The sequence below is a fragment of the Salvelinus alpinus genome, chromosome 12 (assembly GCF_045679555.1).
Source record: "Salvelinus alpinus chromosome 12, SLU_Salpinus.1, whole genome shotgun sequence".
Lineage (NCBI taxonomy): Eukaryota > Metazoa > Chordata > Actinopteri > Salmoniformes > Salmonidae > Salvelinus > Salvelinus alpinus.
Window position 1 is genome coordinate 984,727 of NC_092097.1, and position 15,204 is coordinate 999,930.

General features: G+C 40.2%; 1 protein-coding gene across 1 annotated transcript; it reads left to right on the forward strand.

Moving 5' to 3' along the window:
* Positions 1–6,081: 6,081 nt before the first annotated feature.
* Positions 6,082–14,085, forward strand: LOC139535338 (protein FAM83A-like). The gene is made up of 4 exons (XM_071334648.1): positions 6,082–6,757; positions 8,274–8,441; positions 8,756–8,880; positions 12,453–14,085. The coding sequence occupies exons 1-4, from the start codon at positions 6,248–6,250 to the stop codon at positions 13,447–13,449; spliced, it is 1,800 nt and encodes a 599-aa protein (XP_071190749.1). The 5' UTR covers positions 6,082–6,247; the 3' UTR covers positions 13,450–14,085.
* The last annotated feature ends 1,119 nt before the right edge of the window (positions 14,086–15,204 follow it).

Here is a 15,204-nt window from a genome sequence, read left to right on the forward strand (position 1 = left end):
TTTACAGGCAATTCCTAGGAGGTTAAACATGATCTAGGAGAAGCTGGATTAGCAGGGTGAGAGCAGCTAGCTAAGAAGGTTATCTGATGAAACGTTCCATATTGGAGTAAAAATTATAATTTTTTTTAGATCCAATGCTTAGTCAAGACTACAGTGGGATTGTAGCATAACCTAGACCTGTCTTGTGAGCCCTACTTAACGCATGCACGGGGATGCAGCTTGATTTGATAAATAGACAGGGAAATAAGTGCTAAATTGTTGTTTTTTTCTGACTGAATCAATTCGGAATGTTTTCCCTAGCTGAGAGAAGAAAAAAATAAGAAACAATGCTCAGGACTGACACATCTTACCGAAATATGTATTGTATGCAAACCCTACAGCATGTGCTACAGTACCCTTATATGTTTGATGGTTTTATAAGCAAAAGTATTTCTACAAAGAGAATGAATTCATTAGGAGAGTGTTGGCCTTGTGTCATATGGGGCATCCTTGACTTATATCAACTTTTGCTGAGCGGTTGCTGGGACAAGTTCGAGTCAGGTCACATCTTTTTAATCAAATCGAATTTTGCAAATTTGTACTTGCCCTCCCTGCAGGGCTGTGGCTGTCATTTCCATTTAGAATGTAACTCCTGTTATTTAAGCATTACTTCAGCACCTCTTAGCACCACCCTTCACAAACAATCAGATCAAAACCATTATTTGAGTTCTCCATCCTGAAACGTCAGAAAAGCTAAGGAAGAAGGTGCCAAAGATGCCAGATGTCTGGGTAGTTCAACAATTCTACGGCAATTCTTCCATTTTTTTTTTTACTGGAATAATGGGTGGTGGCATATTACTATTGGTGGGATATTTATGTATAAATTAATAAATAAGGCTGGCACGTAGCTCATAGTCAATGTATTATTACGATTGCCATTTCACCTATTTGAAAGGTCCAATTTGTATTTCTGAGAATATATGTCCCCTCAAACTCAGCAAGATAATCCTGCTGTGTGTTATTGATTGTGATTTCAAGATGATCCATTGAAAAGAAGTTGACGTCCCATATCTAAAAAGGGAATATCTGTTTACTACTTTGCTGGTCCCAAAAGTGATTGCAGCAGCAAAGCAGTAGGCGAACATGATATTTTTCTGTTTATTGGACCTTTTTGTCCAGCTCCTGTTATTATTGTGGATGTGTATAAAACCCCCTCCTTTCATTATTTCTATATCTGTTAAAATAATGTGCTATTCACAACACAAGTGTTTGCTGTTGTATCACGGTGAGCTGTGTCACCATTACCTCTATGGGCAGCGGTGTAGCTTCCTCATTGTCTAACTATATTTTATACAACACAATTGATGTAGACACTGAAATTACAGCCTGAAGCTATTACATAAGTCCGTCAGGAACTCCTGTATCATTGCTTTTTGTACATTTATGGAATACTTCGTGTCGCTGTTTTCCCGGAGAATAATGTTAAGCTTCTCAACACGTTTCCCTTTGCTCCACCTGAGCTGAAAGAATCTGGTGAAACCTGATTTGTTCGTTTTGTACGGAACACACTGTAGTTGCAGTGGTGATAGTAGTGCAAACTGATGACAAATCCTGTCTCGTGATAATGGGTGGCTAGAGAAAGAACACATCTAAGTTTTGACAGCTTTTAGATTGGTAGATATGGATGTGATCAACAAGAATAACCCTACTTGTACTGTTAACACTTCAGTGACAGACGATTAGTTGATTCGGAGATAAGTTATTGTAGATAAGGGCTTGATGTCAGGCATTGTATGTATGATATCAACCAGGTATAATGTTGCTGAACATGAAATAGTAACTACAACCATGGGTATTGATTACCTCTACATCCTGCCGCATCACTTCACAATGGAGTAAGTACTAGTTTTGAGCTTTTGTGGGAAGAAAGTTTCCACCATGGGTGGGCCTACAGCTGTCTTACCCCAGTAAGGATCTCTTCAGTAAATGTGATCAAAAGTATTAACTGCCGATCAGTTTAATTTTTAAATATCCTTCTTTTGAAATAGAACCTTACATTATGGAAAATTCAATCATTATTTTGTATCAATCAATTTGACCCGAAACAAAACAAATGACACATTCAATATCTGAGCCTCAGATGCTGAGATGTAGGCTACCAATTTCCTTCCTGTTGAAGACTTTTAATTCGGGTGTGGATGCTTTTTTTATATAATTTACCTTGTGGCTTTTTATGAGCAAGATGACATGTAAATTAACTTCTACAATGTCATGCACTCTTCCCTAGTTCCTATATTTACTATTCAGTCAGTGGCAGTGAAGCCATAGCCAAGCTGGTATGATATGAGTGCCTGATCAAGCAAGCCTATTAGATCTAAATGCTTACATTGCTAGAAGGCAAAATACTAGATGTAACATCGTAAAGGTAAATCCGATACACTCAAAATAGTATGTTATATTTGGTATGGTTATATAAGTCAAAAGCAGAAGTAGTGTGGGTGGAGCTCATCTTGGTCAACTTTAGCATTTAACTAATTAGCACATTTTCAACTACTTAATACTTTTTACTTACTTTGCAACTACTTAGCATGTTGCCTAATCCTTCTCCTAACCTTAACCCTGTTAGCTAACCCTAACTTTAACCCTTTTAGCTAAAACATCCCCTAACCATAACCCTTTAACCTAACTCCTAACCCCTAGCCTAGCTAATGTTAGCCAGCTATCTAACGTTAGCCACCTAACTAGAATTTGTAATGTATCATACGTTTTGCAAATTCGTAACATGTAATACGAATTGTAAATAGTAACATATCATACGAAATGAGTGATAGCATCCACAAATTAATACATCCAGAATAATATGAAATGCTCTGAGACCAGGTTGAAAATAGAGGTAAATTACTACCAGATAGTCTTGTCTTGTGGACCTGTTTGTCAAATTTAGGTGGACACACAACTCAGAAGCCATATCTTTGACACTGCTTGAGACCCATTTGCCTATTACATACAAAATTAGGTAGGCCTATAAACAATGTATAATAGGCCTACATTGCCTACTTATAACCTATGTAATAAAATAGAAAGGTGACATCAGGTATAGGTTTGTAACAGCGTATTAGGAGAAGTTGCAGCCATGCATTCGTTTGTTGTATGCAGACTACAACAACAACAAAAAACTATGGAGTGCTAATTCTACATTGTCACTTAATAACTTTATCCCACTCACGGGGAGGGGTGGACTTGAGAGAGCTCTCAGCCGATTTTAAGGTGGAACATTAGACTGTGTAGAGCCCTTAATCTAACGTAGCAGGCATAAAGGCCTCCCTGAAATGCAATACCACCAATGTTACATATATATATACTACCGTTCAAAAGTTTGGGGTCACTTAGAAATGTCCTTGTTTTTTAAAGAAAAGCACATTTTTGTCCATGTAAAATCATGTTTAAATTGATCAGAAATACAGTGTAGACATTGTTAATGTTGTAAATGACTATTGTAGCCAGAAAACAGCAGATTTTTTTTATGGAATATCTACATAGGCGTACAGAGGCCCATTATCAGCAACCATCACTCCTGTGTTCTAATGGCACGTTGTGTTAGCTAATCCAAGTTTATCATTTTAAAAGGCTAATTGATCATTAGAAAACCCTTTTGCACTTTTGCAAAAAAATTGTACCCGCAAAACACCAGTCTCAACGTCAACAGTGAAGAGGCAACTCTGGAATGCTGGCCTTTTAGGCAGAGTTGCAAAGAAAAAGCCATATCTCAGACTGGCCAATAAAATGAAAAGATTAAGATGGCCAAAAGAACACAGACACTGGACAGAGGAATTCTGCCTAGAAGGCCAGCATCCCGGAGTTGCCTCTTCACTGTTGACATTGAGACTGGTGTTTTGCGTGCACTATATAATGAAGCTGGCAGTTGAGGACTTGTGAGGTGTCTGTTTCTCAAACTAGACACTCTAATGTACTTGTCCTCTTGCTCAGTTGTGCATCGGGACCTCCCACTCCTCTTTCTATTCTGGTTAGAGACAGTTTGCGCTGTTCTGTGAAGGGGGTAGTACACAGCGTTGTACGAGATCTTCAGTTTCTTGCCAATTTCTCGCATGGAATAGCCTTCATTTCTCAGAACAAGAATAGACTGAGTTTCAGAAGAAAGTTATTGGTTTCTGGCCATTTTGAGCCTGTAATCGAACCCACAAATGCTGATGCTCCAGATACTCAACTAGTCTAAAGAAGGCCCGTTTTATAGCATCTTTAATCAGCACAACAGTTTTCAGCTGTGTTAACATAATTGCAAAAGGGTTTTCTAATGATTATTTGCCTTTTTAAAATGATAAACTTGGATTAGCTAACACAACGTGCCATTGAAACAAAGGAGTGATGGTTGCTGATAATGGGCCTCTGTATGCCCATGTAGATATTCCATAAAAAATCTGCCGTTTCCAGCTACAATAGTCATTTACAACATTAACATTGTCTATACTCTATTATATTTATTTCTACACAATATTACTACACTGTATTTTTGATCAATTTGCTGTTATTTTAATGGACAAAAAAAATTGCTTTTCTTTCAAAAACAAGGACATTTCTAAGGGAGCCCAAACTTTTGAATGGCTGTGCCTTTGGAAAGTATTCAGACCCCTTGACTTTTTCCACATTTTGTTATGTTACAGCCTTATTCTAAAATGTATTACATCGCCCCCCCCCAGCGATTACAGCCTCGAGTCTTCTTGGGTATGACGCTACAAGCTTGGCACACCTGTATTTGGGGAGTGTCTCACATTCTCCTCTGCAGATCCTCTCAAGCTCTGTCAGGTTGCTGCACAGCTATTTTCAGGTCTCTCCAGAGATGTTAGATCGGGTTCAAGTCCGGGCTCTGGCTGGGGCACTCAAGGACATTCAGAGGCTTGTCCCGAAGCCACTCCTGCGTGGTCTTGGCTGTGTGCTCAGGGTCGTTCTATTGGAAGGTGAACCTTCACCCCAGTCTGAGGTCCTGACTGCTCTGGAGCAGGTTTTCATCAAGGATCTCTCTGTACTTGCTCCATTCATCTTTGCCTCGATTCTGTCTAGTCCCTGCAGCTGAAAAACATCCCACAGCATGATGCTGCCACCCCCATAATTCACTGTAGGGATGGTGCCAGGTTTCCTCCAGACCTGACGTTTAGCATTCAAGCAAAATAGTTAAATCTTGGTTTCATCAGACCAGATAGTTTTGTTTCTCATGGTCTAAGAGTCTTCAGGTGCCTTTTGGCAAACTGCAAGTGGGCTGTCATGTGTCTTTTTACTGAGGAGTGGCTTCTGTCTGGTCACTCTGCATAAAGGCCTGATTGGTGGAGTGCTGCAGAAATGTTTTGATACCCTTCCCCAGATCTGTGCCTCAACACAATCCTGTCTCTGAGCTCTACGGACAATTCCTAAAACCTCATGGCTTGGTTTTTGCACTGACATGCACTGTCAACTATGGGACCTTTATATAGACTGTTGTGTGCCTTTCCAAATCATGTCCATTCAATTGAATTTACCACAGGTGGACTCCAAGTTGTAGAAACATCTCAAGGATGAACAATGGAAACAGGATGCACCTGAGCTCAATGGTGAGTCTCATAGGGTCTGAATAGTTATGTAAATAAGGTATTTTTAATATAAATTTTAAATAATTTTACAAAAATGTCTGTAGATTGCTATGGAATTATTATTTATCCGTTTTAGAATAAGGCTGTAACGTAACAAAATGTGGAAAAGTCCAGGGGTCTGAATACTTTCCAAATGCACTGTATGAAGGCTACCATAAAGAGACACTGGGGATAGGTTTTCAATTTCTTATTATGTGAGCGAGAGGTGGAGCCAGATGACGTTAGATACCGTGACCGATATATACAGGGGTTTATTCATTACACCAATTATGTTGCAAAACTTTTCGTAAACGGAAGAAAACGGAACGAGGGCGAGACCTACCTGAATGTGTCCAATAGCAACGCTTGTTTTCGTTGCAAAACGCAACTTTTTGGACTAATGATTACACCCTGGTGAGCAAGAGGCGGTGTGCTTCTGAACAGACTATTAGACCAACAATACGAAAGCCCCGGCGGGAATAGCCTACCTGTCATGATCGGCAACTAGAGAAGTCCAGTCCATTTCAGCGCAGGCCGTTTCCATAAAGAGACTACTAGTTTTTAGAGATTACATTTGCTATATGCCTGTAAGAGTGCTGTAGTCCACGAGAGTACACCGCCATCTGTTACCTTAGTGCTGCGTAGGCACAATGATGAGCTCCGAGGCGCTCCGGCCGACACAGAACTCCGGGCGCAAAGCGCTTGGTAAACTCGCCAACAGGTTAGAGGAAGTGAAGAACCCATGGCGACAAGGCTCGACGCTCGAACTCAGCCACAACGAGGCGGCCAGGTTGGCAACAGACGCTCTGTTGGAGTCTGGGGAGAAGGAATACAGACGAGTTCTGACAGAGGAAAGGGAATTAAATTTTCTCTCGCCGCTTGAGATTCATTATATTACGGAGAATGCAGCCAAGAACTGTAGCTCCGACAACAGCTCAAATGGCACTGAGGGGGACATTTGGGAGGGGGATACGGTGTCGGAGCTTACCTCGGGGACCTATTTCCCAATGATGTCCGACGAAGAGCCACCTATGCTGGAACTAGGGTGGCCAGAAAACCCCCAACGATACGGACCCTCAGAAACACAGATCTATTTCCAAAGGGACAAGACTCACAATGTGAAAGACCTCATTCGGTCATTAATTAATAAAGCAAAAAGGGTAAGTCATTGAATTTTATATATATATATATATATATACACACACAGTAACGGCCAAATGGCTAATGTCCCCTAAAAGGCACTTGGGTTATTTTCCTACCTCTGTCCACTCCTGTGGCATGGCTATAGGCTTATTTTGCTTTAATACAAACAGTTGAACTATTTGACATGTCTAAACATGCCCATGTACTGTATGTTTTACAATCTAATCTGGAAAAGCTGTGTGTTGTCGCTAAAACACACATTAATTTACCTCCATTTATCTTAAAGGAAATGAGGGGGACATAAAAGCCTTCATGGTTTCGTTTTGGAGCAAGAGGACTCCCCATACAGTAGCCCATAGGCCTAGGCTATAATTTTCTTAGGGTCCTCAACGTTTCATACATTCATTTCAGCCTGTAATATGTGTGTGTGTCATATTCATTTGAAGAAAAGGTAGCCTAGTGCAATAGCAATACTTTTTACTACAGTATGTACCGAGGCATACAGGCCTTCAGCTCATGCCTGGTTATCCTTGGCAAAAAGCCATGTAGACTTATGTTAGATAAAATTGTTAACACTTCCTATGAATACCCTCTGCATAATGCATTATAATGCACATCATAGGTGTCTTAATCGTATATTACTACACTCATATAACATTATGACCAATACTATATAATGGCTTACAAAGCAAAGCATTATGACTTAAAAATTATAATGCCCTATATGTAAACCTCATTAAGAGAGCATTATATTGTGCTCATCAAGGGGTATATTCCTCTTTTTTTGAAATATCCCCATTCTCCTGCACACCCTCTAATAGTGTTTTTCAACCTCTCCTCAGGGACCCCCAGACGTTTCACCATTTTGTTGTAGCCCTGAACTAGCTCGCCTGATTGACTTAGTCAAAGGCTTGATGATCAGTTGACATGTTGAATCAGGTGTGCTAGCTCTGGAATATATCAAATACATGGAACGCCTGGGGGTCCCCGATGAGAGGTTTGAGAACCACTGCTTTAATACACCTAGCTGTCTTGCACACCGAACATGATTGCAGAATCACTCTTGACAAAAATTTCCCAATGAGCATTTCATATAGGCATTATAACACTTAGCTTAACACTTAACCTGCTTATAATGCTTTATGTAGATGTTAATGAGCAGCTAGAAACACCTATTGTTGTGCATTATGCATTGCTCATAAGGCTTATAAATGTGCTTAGACTGCATTATGGAGAGTACATTCATAGGAAGTGTTATGACATTATCTTAGCACTAATAGCAGCATTTCACCAGGTCAAATTCCTGGTACATGTAAATGTACTCGGTGAATAAAGGTGATTCTGATTCTAAAATTGTATGATCGTTTTAATTATCGTTCATACTTGGCTGGTACAAAATACAGATGTGATAAACACAATTATTATTATAGGCCTATAGATAAAATGACCAAATAGAAAATAACAGAATTGCACCCTGTTGTCTATCCAACAAATTACATTTGAGTATTTATCACCTTTTCCCTGTGTGCGCAGGTCATAGCGTTGGTCATGGACCTCTTCACAGACGTTGATCTGCTGTGTGACTTGATGGAGGCCTCGAACAAGCGCAAGGTCCCTGTGTACATTCTCCTGGACGAGAAGAATCTCAACTACTTTGTTGACATGTGTGCAGCACTGGACATCCAGAACTCTCACCTGGGTGTAAGTATGGGATGTGGTGGGTGCATGGGTTGATGGATTGCTGAATAGAGTGTACTATTTATACTCTGTGTATTTCGCTCCCTCTTTTCTCCCCCTCTCTCTCTCGCCGTATTTCTGCTTCTCTCTTATTCTGTGTGTGTGTGTGCGTGCATTCATTATACAATGTGCTTTGGTACACTTTTTCAGTGTGAAAACGGAAGATGGGTTGATACCATTTATTACCTTCAAACATACATCATGATTAGATAGATATTGTTCATCTTATTGGTGTTATTATTTCCACAAAACGTGTGACATTTTCATGACCTTTCCAGAACATGAGAATCCGCAGTGTGTGTGGAGACACGTACTGCACTAAAAGTGGGAAGAAATTCACCGGGCAGGTCCAGGAAAAGTTTATGATTATAGACTGTGAGGAAGTCATCGCTGGGTCATACAGGTAAGGATTGTACTCACGTGTCTTGGCAAAACGCATATCAGTTATTTATCTATTCATTTGCAGTAAATCTAAAGCATGATAAGCGTGAACTGAGAATTTCTATATTGCACGATATGCTGCTTCAGCTAAACGCTAGCCTTGCTCTGGACATTGTCTACCAACATTGGGTGGCACTCTGAATTATCTAGTAAGGTGACTCAGGCAAACATAGCTGAAATTTTAGTCATTAGGTAAACATCTCATTTCTAAGTGCTTTGTGCTCTCCCTCAGTTGAGCCTTGGTACCTTGTACCAGCATCCAGAAGCCAATTGGTCAAACTCTTTGGAGAGTGGATGGGATAGGTCCTCTAGGAGCAAGGTCACCTTGTGCAGCAAGTGTTTGTCATGTCAGGCAAGGCCAGGCTGGGTAGCTGTGATCCCATTAGATGGAGAGCAGACTTTGATGGTTGTATGTAAGCAGTTTTTACAGATAAATGGTTTAATAACGAAAACGTTATCACATCGGCATCAGGGGAAAATAAAATGTTCCGCTATTTAATAGTTATAACAGCTAAATAACCACTGCATTAAGCTCTATCTTTGATGTCGATTTAAATGTCTCCCAAAGCTAGTGGCCTACGGTGCTTTTATTTACATTTTTGTATTTTTTGGGGTGGGTAGATCAGCTTCAATATTGCAGATAGATTGTAGCTTCCATCATTGTAATTGTCTGCATCATTTCCAATCATATACTCATTCAAGGGTTTTTCTTTATTTGTATTATTTTCTACATTGTAGAATAACAGTGAAGAACATCAAAAGTATGAAATGACACATATGCAATCATGTAGTAACCAAAAAAGTGTTAAACAAATCAAGATATATATATTTTTTTTTAGATTCTTCGAAGTAGCCACCCGTTGCCTTGATGACAGCTTTGCACACTCTTGGCATTCTCTCAAAAACAATTTGGTTACTACATGATTCCATATGTGTCATTTCATACTTTTGATGTCTTCACTATTATTCTACAATGTAGAAAATTTTAAAAATCAAGAAAAACCCTTGAATGAGTAGGTGTTCTAAAACTTTTGACTGGTACTGTATATATTTAAAAATGTATATATTTTTCCCTAACCATACCACCCCTCCCTTAATTGGAGTAAACAGTGCTTTTCTTGTATAATTGATAGAAGTGGAAGGATTTGAAACAAGCAAATAATACTTGACCATGATAGGAGTGGTTATACAATTAGTCCCAGTAAGTGTGTCTTAACAATTGAAGAAGTGCATACATGCACTTATTAACTACACTGTATTGCTCATTGCGCTTGTCACTTAATCTCATGCAAAACATTAGTACACCCTCCATTTTGAAAAGCAATGTGTTGGCAGTTTTGTCAACTGCCAACAAAACTAGTATCAGTTGAACAAACGTGTTCTTGAGAGCCCTCAGGCGTTTTATGGGCTTGATGAAGACTAGAGGAAGGTGTGTAGAGGAAGTTGAGATGAATGTGTACTTTTCTTCCTTGGCCTTACACTTTTTCTATGTCTCACTTCACTTTATGGGGAATATGTAGCTTGTATGTTTAGATTTTGCCTTCATGTTCAGACAGGAAGATAGAAGTGTCAGCTGTTTTCTCAGCTGATGATGATTCATTACTGGGTAGGGAGCAGGTAGGACGGTCTACAAGGGTTTAACTTGTGGGTGACTGTGCAAACAATGAGGTTTGTACACATGTGCCAAGCCCTCGGTCAATGCAAAAGCATTTACCTGTGGAGTTTAATGGAAATATATCTGTAGTTCCATTTTATGTTTATCTTGAAATTCAAACAAAACGCCTTATATTTGGAAGTGGTAGCTATTTTGACTATCAAGCACATCCGTGTGACGGGCTTTACAACAATGAAAGGGAAATCAGTAGTACTTCAAACAAAAACAATTGCTCACATACAGAGGAACACTGAGATGCTATGTACCCAAGTTGTTCTTCTGGTTCAGTATTCAAATTGAATTCAAAGTTAGCCTGTTCATATTTGTTTGGTCGTTTTGAAAACATGCTTCCCCTAAGAAACTGTAGATAACACAGGTGTTATTATACAGGCATAACGTATTATGTGGTCATAGTGCATTCTAAGTAGGGACTTCACAATATATTATCACAATACTTAAGTGCCATTACGATATGTATTGCAATTCTCATGGTTCTCACGATTCTATATTTATTGCAATTCATTACTGAGATGTTATTGTGATTTGTCCCAAACATATTGCTCACTATATGTCTGCTGCGGAGAGACAAGATATTTTTTTGGATCAGTCATGGAAATAAAACTTTAACTTTAGGCATCAGCTGTCAGAGCAGCTTACAGATCATTGCACCTGTATATAGGCCATCTGTAAATATCCCACCCAACTACCTCATCCCCATATTGTTTATTTATTTTTGCTCCTTTGCACCCCAGTATCTCTACTTGCACATTCATCTTCTGCACATCTATCACTCCAATGTTTAATTGCTAAATATGTATGAACTTTCCAATTTGTAAGTCGCTCTGGATAAGAGCGTCTGCTAAATGACTTAAATGTAAATGTAAATGTAAATTGAAATTATTTTGCAACTATGGCCTATTTATTTTCTTCATTTAAAACACTATATAGACTTTTCTATTGTGTTATTGACTGTATGTTTGTTTATTCCATTTGTAACTCTGTGTTGTTTGTCGCACTGCTTTGCTTTATCTTGGCCAGGTTGCAGTTGTAAATGAGAACTTGTTCTCTACTTGCTTACCTGGTTAAATAAAGGTGAAATAAAAAGAAAAAAGTGCAAAAAACATGTTAGCTCACTATTTAAAAAGAAGATGGAGAACAAGCTATAGGATGAAAAACACCAGAGTTTTGGCGCAGGTACAGCCGACTAACGCAAGCTTAACCCTACCTAGCAAATAAATAAATACATATATATAATTTTTTTATTTCAAATCGATACTTGGAGTCAAAGTATCAATATAATATCATCCAAAATAATATTGCGATATGTAACCATCTCTTTTTTTCCCCCATCACTAATTATAAGACTTGTCATAAGTATCTTTGAACTACTTATAATGTGTAAATGTCATGTTATAATGAATCGGAGTTATCCGTCATTTTTGCCTGTTGGAAATTGCCACGTAGAAAGACAACATTTAGTTGATTTATAAAACTTTATAAGGCCTCAAACATGCTTACATTTTTTTTAAATAATTATACGCCCTAAGTAAAGTGTTACCAAACTGTCATATTGCTTGCATGTCGTCTAAAGCTGTTAAAAAGATATGTTGTTTTCTCACCAGAATTAGTTACCATTTGCACAGGATGTACTTATATATTTTTCTGAAGGTTTATAAATAGTGTGCAAACCATTTCTGAGTTTAAAACGTTTTTATACACTACAGGTACTTTGTTTTTAAGTAGAACATTACTGGGTAGGGATGTATTTTCTGTATGGCATATTTAGCCCATTATGTACTGTGTACATTTGTGTGTACATACTGTACAACTACTTGTTGTTGAAGATGTCATTGTTTTCGATCATGTTCCCTTTCCTGTAGTTTCAGCTGGCTCTCAGCGCAGGTCCACAGCAACATGGTGATGCACTTCTCTGGGCAGATCACTGAGAGCTTCGACCGAGAATTCCGCTGCCTGTACGCTGACTCTCAGATCATTGACCGTTTCCATAACCCAGATGAAGAGGGTTCCATAACTCAGAACCCTCTCCCTTACTACCCCAACCCTGTTCCTGCGCCCAACATGGGGCTAGACTTCTTCCCCGAGAGGTCACGGGAGAGGGTTCTGAGTTCAGAGAACTCCAGCAGCCAATCCAGTTGCAGCATGTCCAGCATCAAGGCAGCACCCGGCATGACCAATACGGTTTACAAGGTCACTCAAGGTCAAGACAAGAAAGAGACCAGCAACTCTCACCTGAGCCCTGAGAGGAGAGGAGGGGCACTAACTCACTCCCTTCATAATCAGACTGCCCAAGGCACGAGAGGCTCCCCCAATGGGACCAATCACAGCCCAGTTACAGAGCACCCTTCCTCTGGGATCGGCCAATCGGTCGGGATAGATTGTTCCAAGTCCATCCCCACAGAGTTCCACCAACCAAATGTTGGCGGAACAACGTCCAAGTTTCAGGCTCTTGGTTTATACGATCACAAGTCGAGCCTCTGCAACAGTAGCCCCAAGACACAGTCTCCAATGCCGGACAACAAACACTCTGCCAAGCAGAGGACCACCTCCAACCCCGTCCTCAACAAGCTCACCGACCTCTTCCTCCCCCCAACCAAGAAGGACCTCCTCCCCCCAACTGAGAAGGACACCTCCGTCTTCAGGAGGTGTCCTCCTCACAGTACAGCCTTTGGGGGGCCAGACCTCTCCCAGACAGAGCCGGAGAGCGAGCAGACTCCCCCTCCACCGCCCCCCATGTTAAACCGGAAGGACCAGAAACGCATGACCTTAGGCCACAGCAAACTAGACCTGGTCAACCACTACAACAAGATGAAGTCCAAACAGGTGTACAGCAGGTTTGAGTTAAAGAATAACAACTGAGGCTCTGCTGAGAAAGTACTTTGCCTCCCCTCCTGGACCTCCAGGAAGCAGAGCACAGACCTCCAGGAAGCAGAGCACACCTTTTTGCCTTTTGTCGAGAACATTATAGCGGAGGGGCATTTTGTACCTTAATTCCCCTTTAGGAGTTTAGAGGAGGGTACAGTACAGCCTGAATTAGCCTGTTTACACTGAGTGAGTTGTAGTGATAGCTTTTTAGCATTTGCATGTAGACATTGAAGCTGTGGCAGCCCTGCCAATAAGTGACATGACAAATCTTGCTTAGGGCCCCCAAAAGGCTAGGGCCGGCCCTTCATTCAATGACTGTGTATTGTTTTCTTATTTCTGTGAGTATCTTTCACTAGCCAGTATGGTTTTAATGATTAATACTGTATGAAATGAGTTGTAAATGGAGTTTGACTGTTTTTTAAGATGTGTTTTTACTTTTGATCACACCTACTCATTCCAGGGTTGTTCTTTATTTTTACTATTTTCTACATTGTAGAATAATAATGAAGACATCAAAACTATGAAATAACATATATGGAATCATGTAGTAACCAAAAAAGTGTTAAACAAATCAAGATATATTTTATATTTGAGATTCTTCAAAGTAGCCAATCTTTGCCTTGATGACAGCTTTGCAAACTCTTGGTATTCTCTCAACCAGCTTCATGAGGCAGTCACCTGGAATGCAATTCAATTAACGGGTGTGCCTTGTTAAAAGTTCATTTGTGGAATTTCTTTCCTCCTTAATGCGTTTGAGCCAATCAGTTGTGTTGTGACAATGTAGGGATGGTATACAGAAGATGGCCCTATTTGGTAAAAGACCAAGTCCATATTATGGAAAGAACAGCTCAAATAAGCAAAGAGAAATTACTGTCCATCATTACTTTAAGACTTGGTCAGTCAATGCAGAACATTTCAAGAACTTTGAAAGTTTCACCAAGTGCAGTCGCAAAAACCATCAAGCGCCATGATGAAACTGGATCTCATGAGGACGAGCACAGGATAGGAAGACCCAGAGTTACTTCTGCTGCAGAGGAGAAGGACATTAGAGTTACCAGGCTCAGAAATTGCAGCCCAAATAAATGCTTCACGGAGTTCAAGTAACAGACCCATCTTAACATCAACTGTTCAGAGGAGACTGAATCAAGCCTTCATGGTCGAATTGCTGCAAAGAAACCACTACTAAAGGACACCAATAAGAAGAAAAGGTTTGCTTGGGCCAAGAAACACGAGCAATGGACATTAGACCGGTGGAAATCTGTCCTTTGGTCTGATGAGTCCATATTTGAGATTGTTGGTTCCAAATGCTGTGTCTTGGTGAGACGCAGAGTAGGTGAACAGAACATCTCCGCATGTGTGGTTCCCACCGTGAAGCATGGAGGTGTGATGGTGTGGGGGTGCTTTGCTGGTGACACTCAGTGATTCTATTTAGAATTCTAGCCACTCTTAACCATCATGGCTAGCACAGGATTCTGCAGCGATACACCATCCCATCTGGTTTGCGCTTAGTGGGACTAAAATTAGTTTTTCAACAGGACAATGACCCAACACAACTCCAGGCTGTGTAGGGGCTATTTGACCTAGAAGGAGAGTGATGGAGTGCTGCATCAGATGACCTGGCCTCCACAATCACCCAATCTCAACCCAATTGAGATGGTTTGGGATGAGTTGGACCGCAGAGTGAAGGAAAAGCAGCCAATAAGTGCTCAGCATATGTGGGAACTCCTTCAAGACTGTTGGTAAAGCATT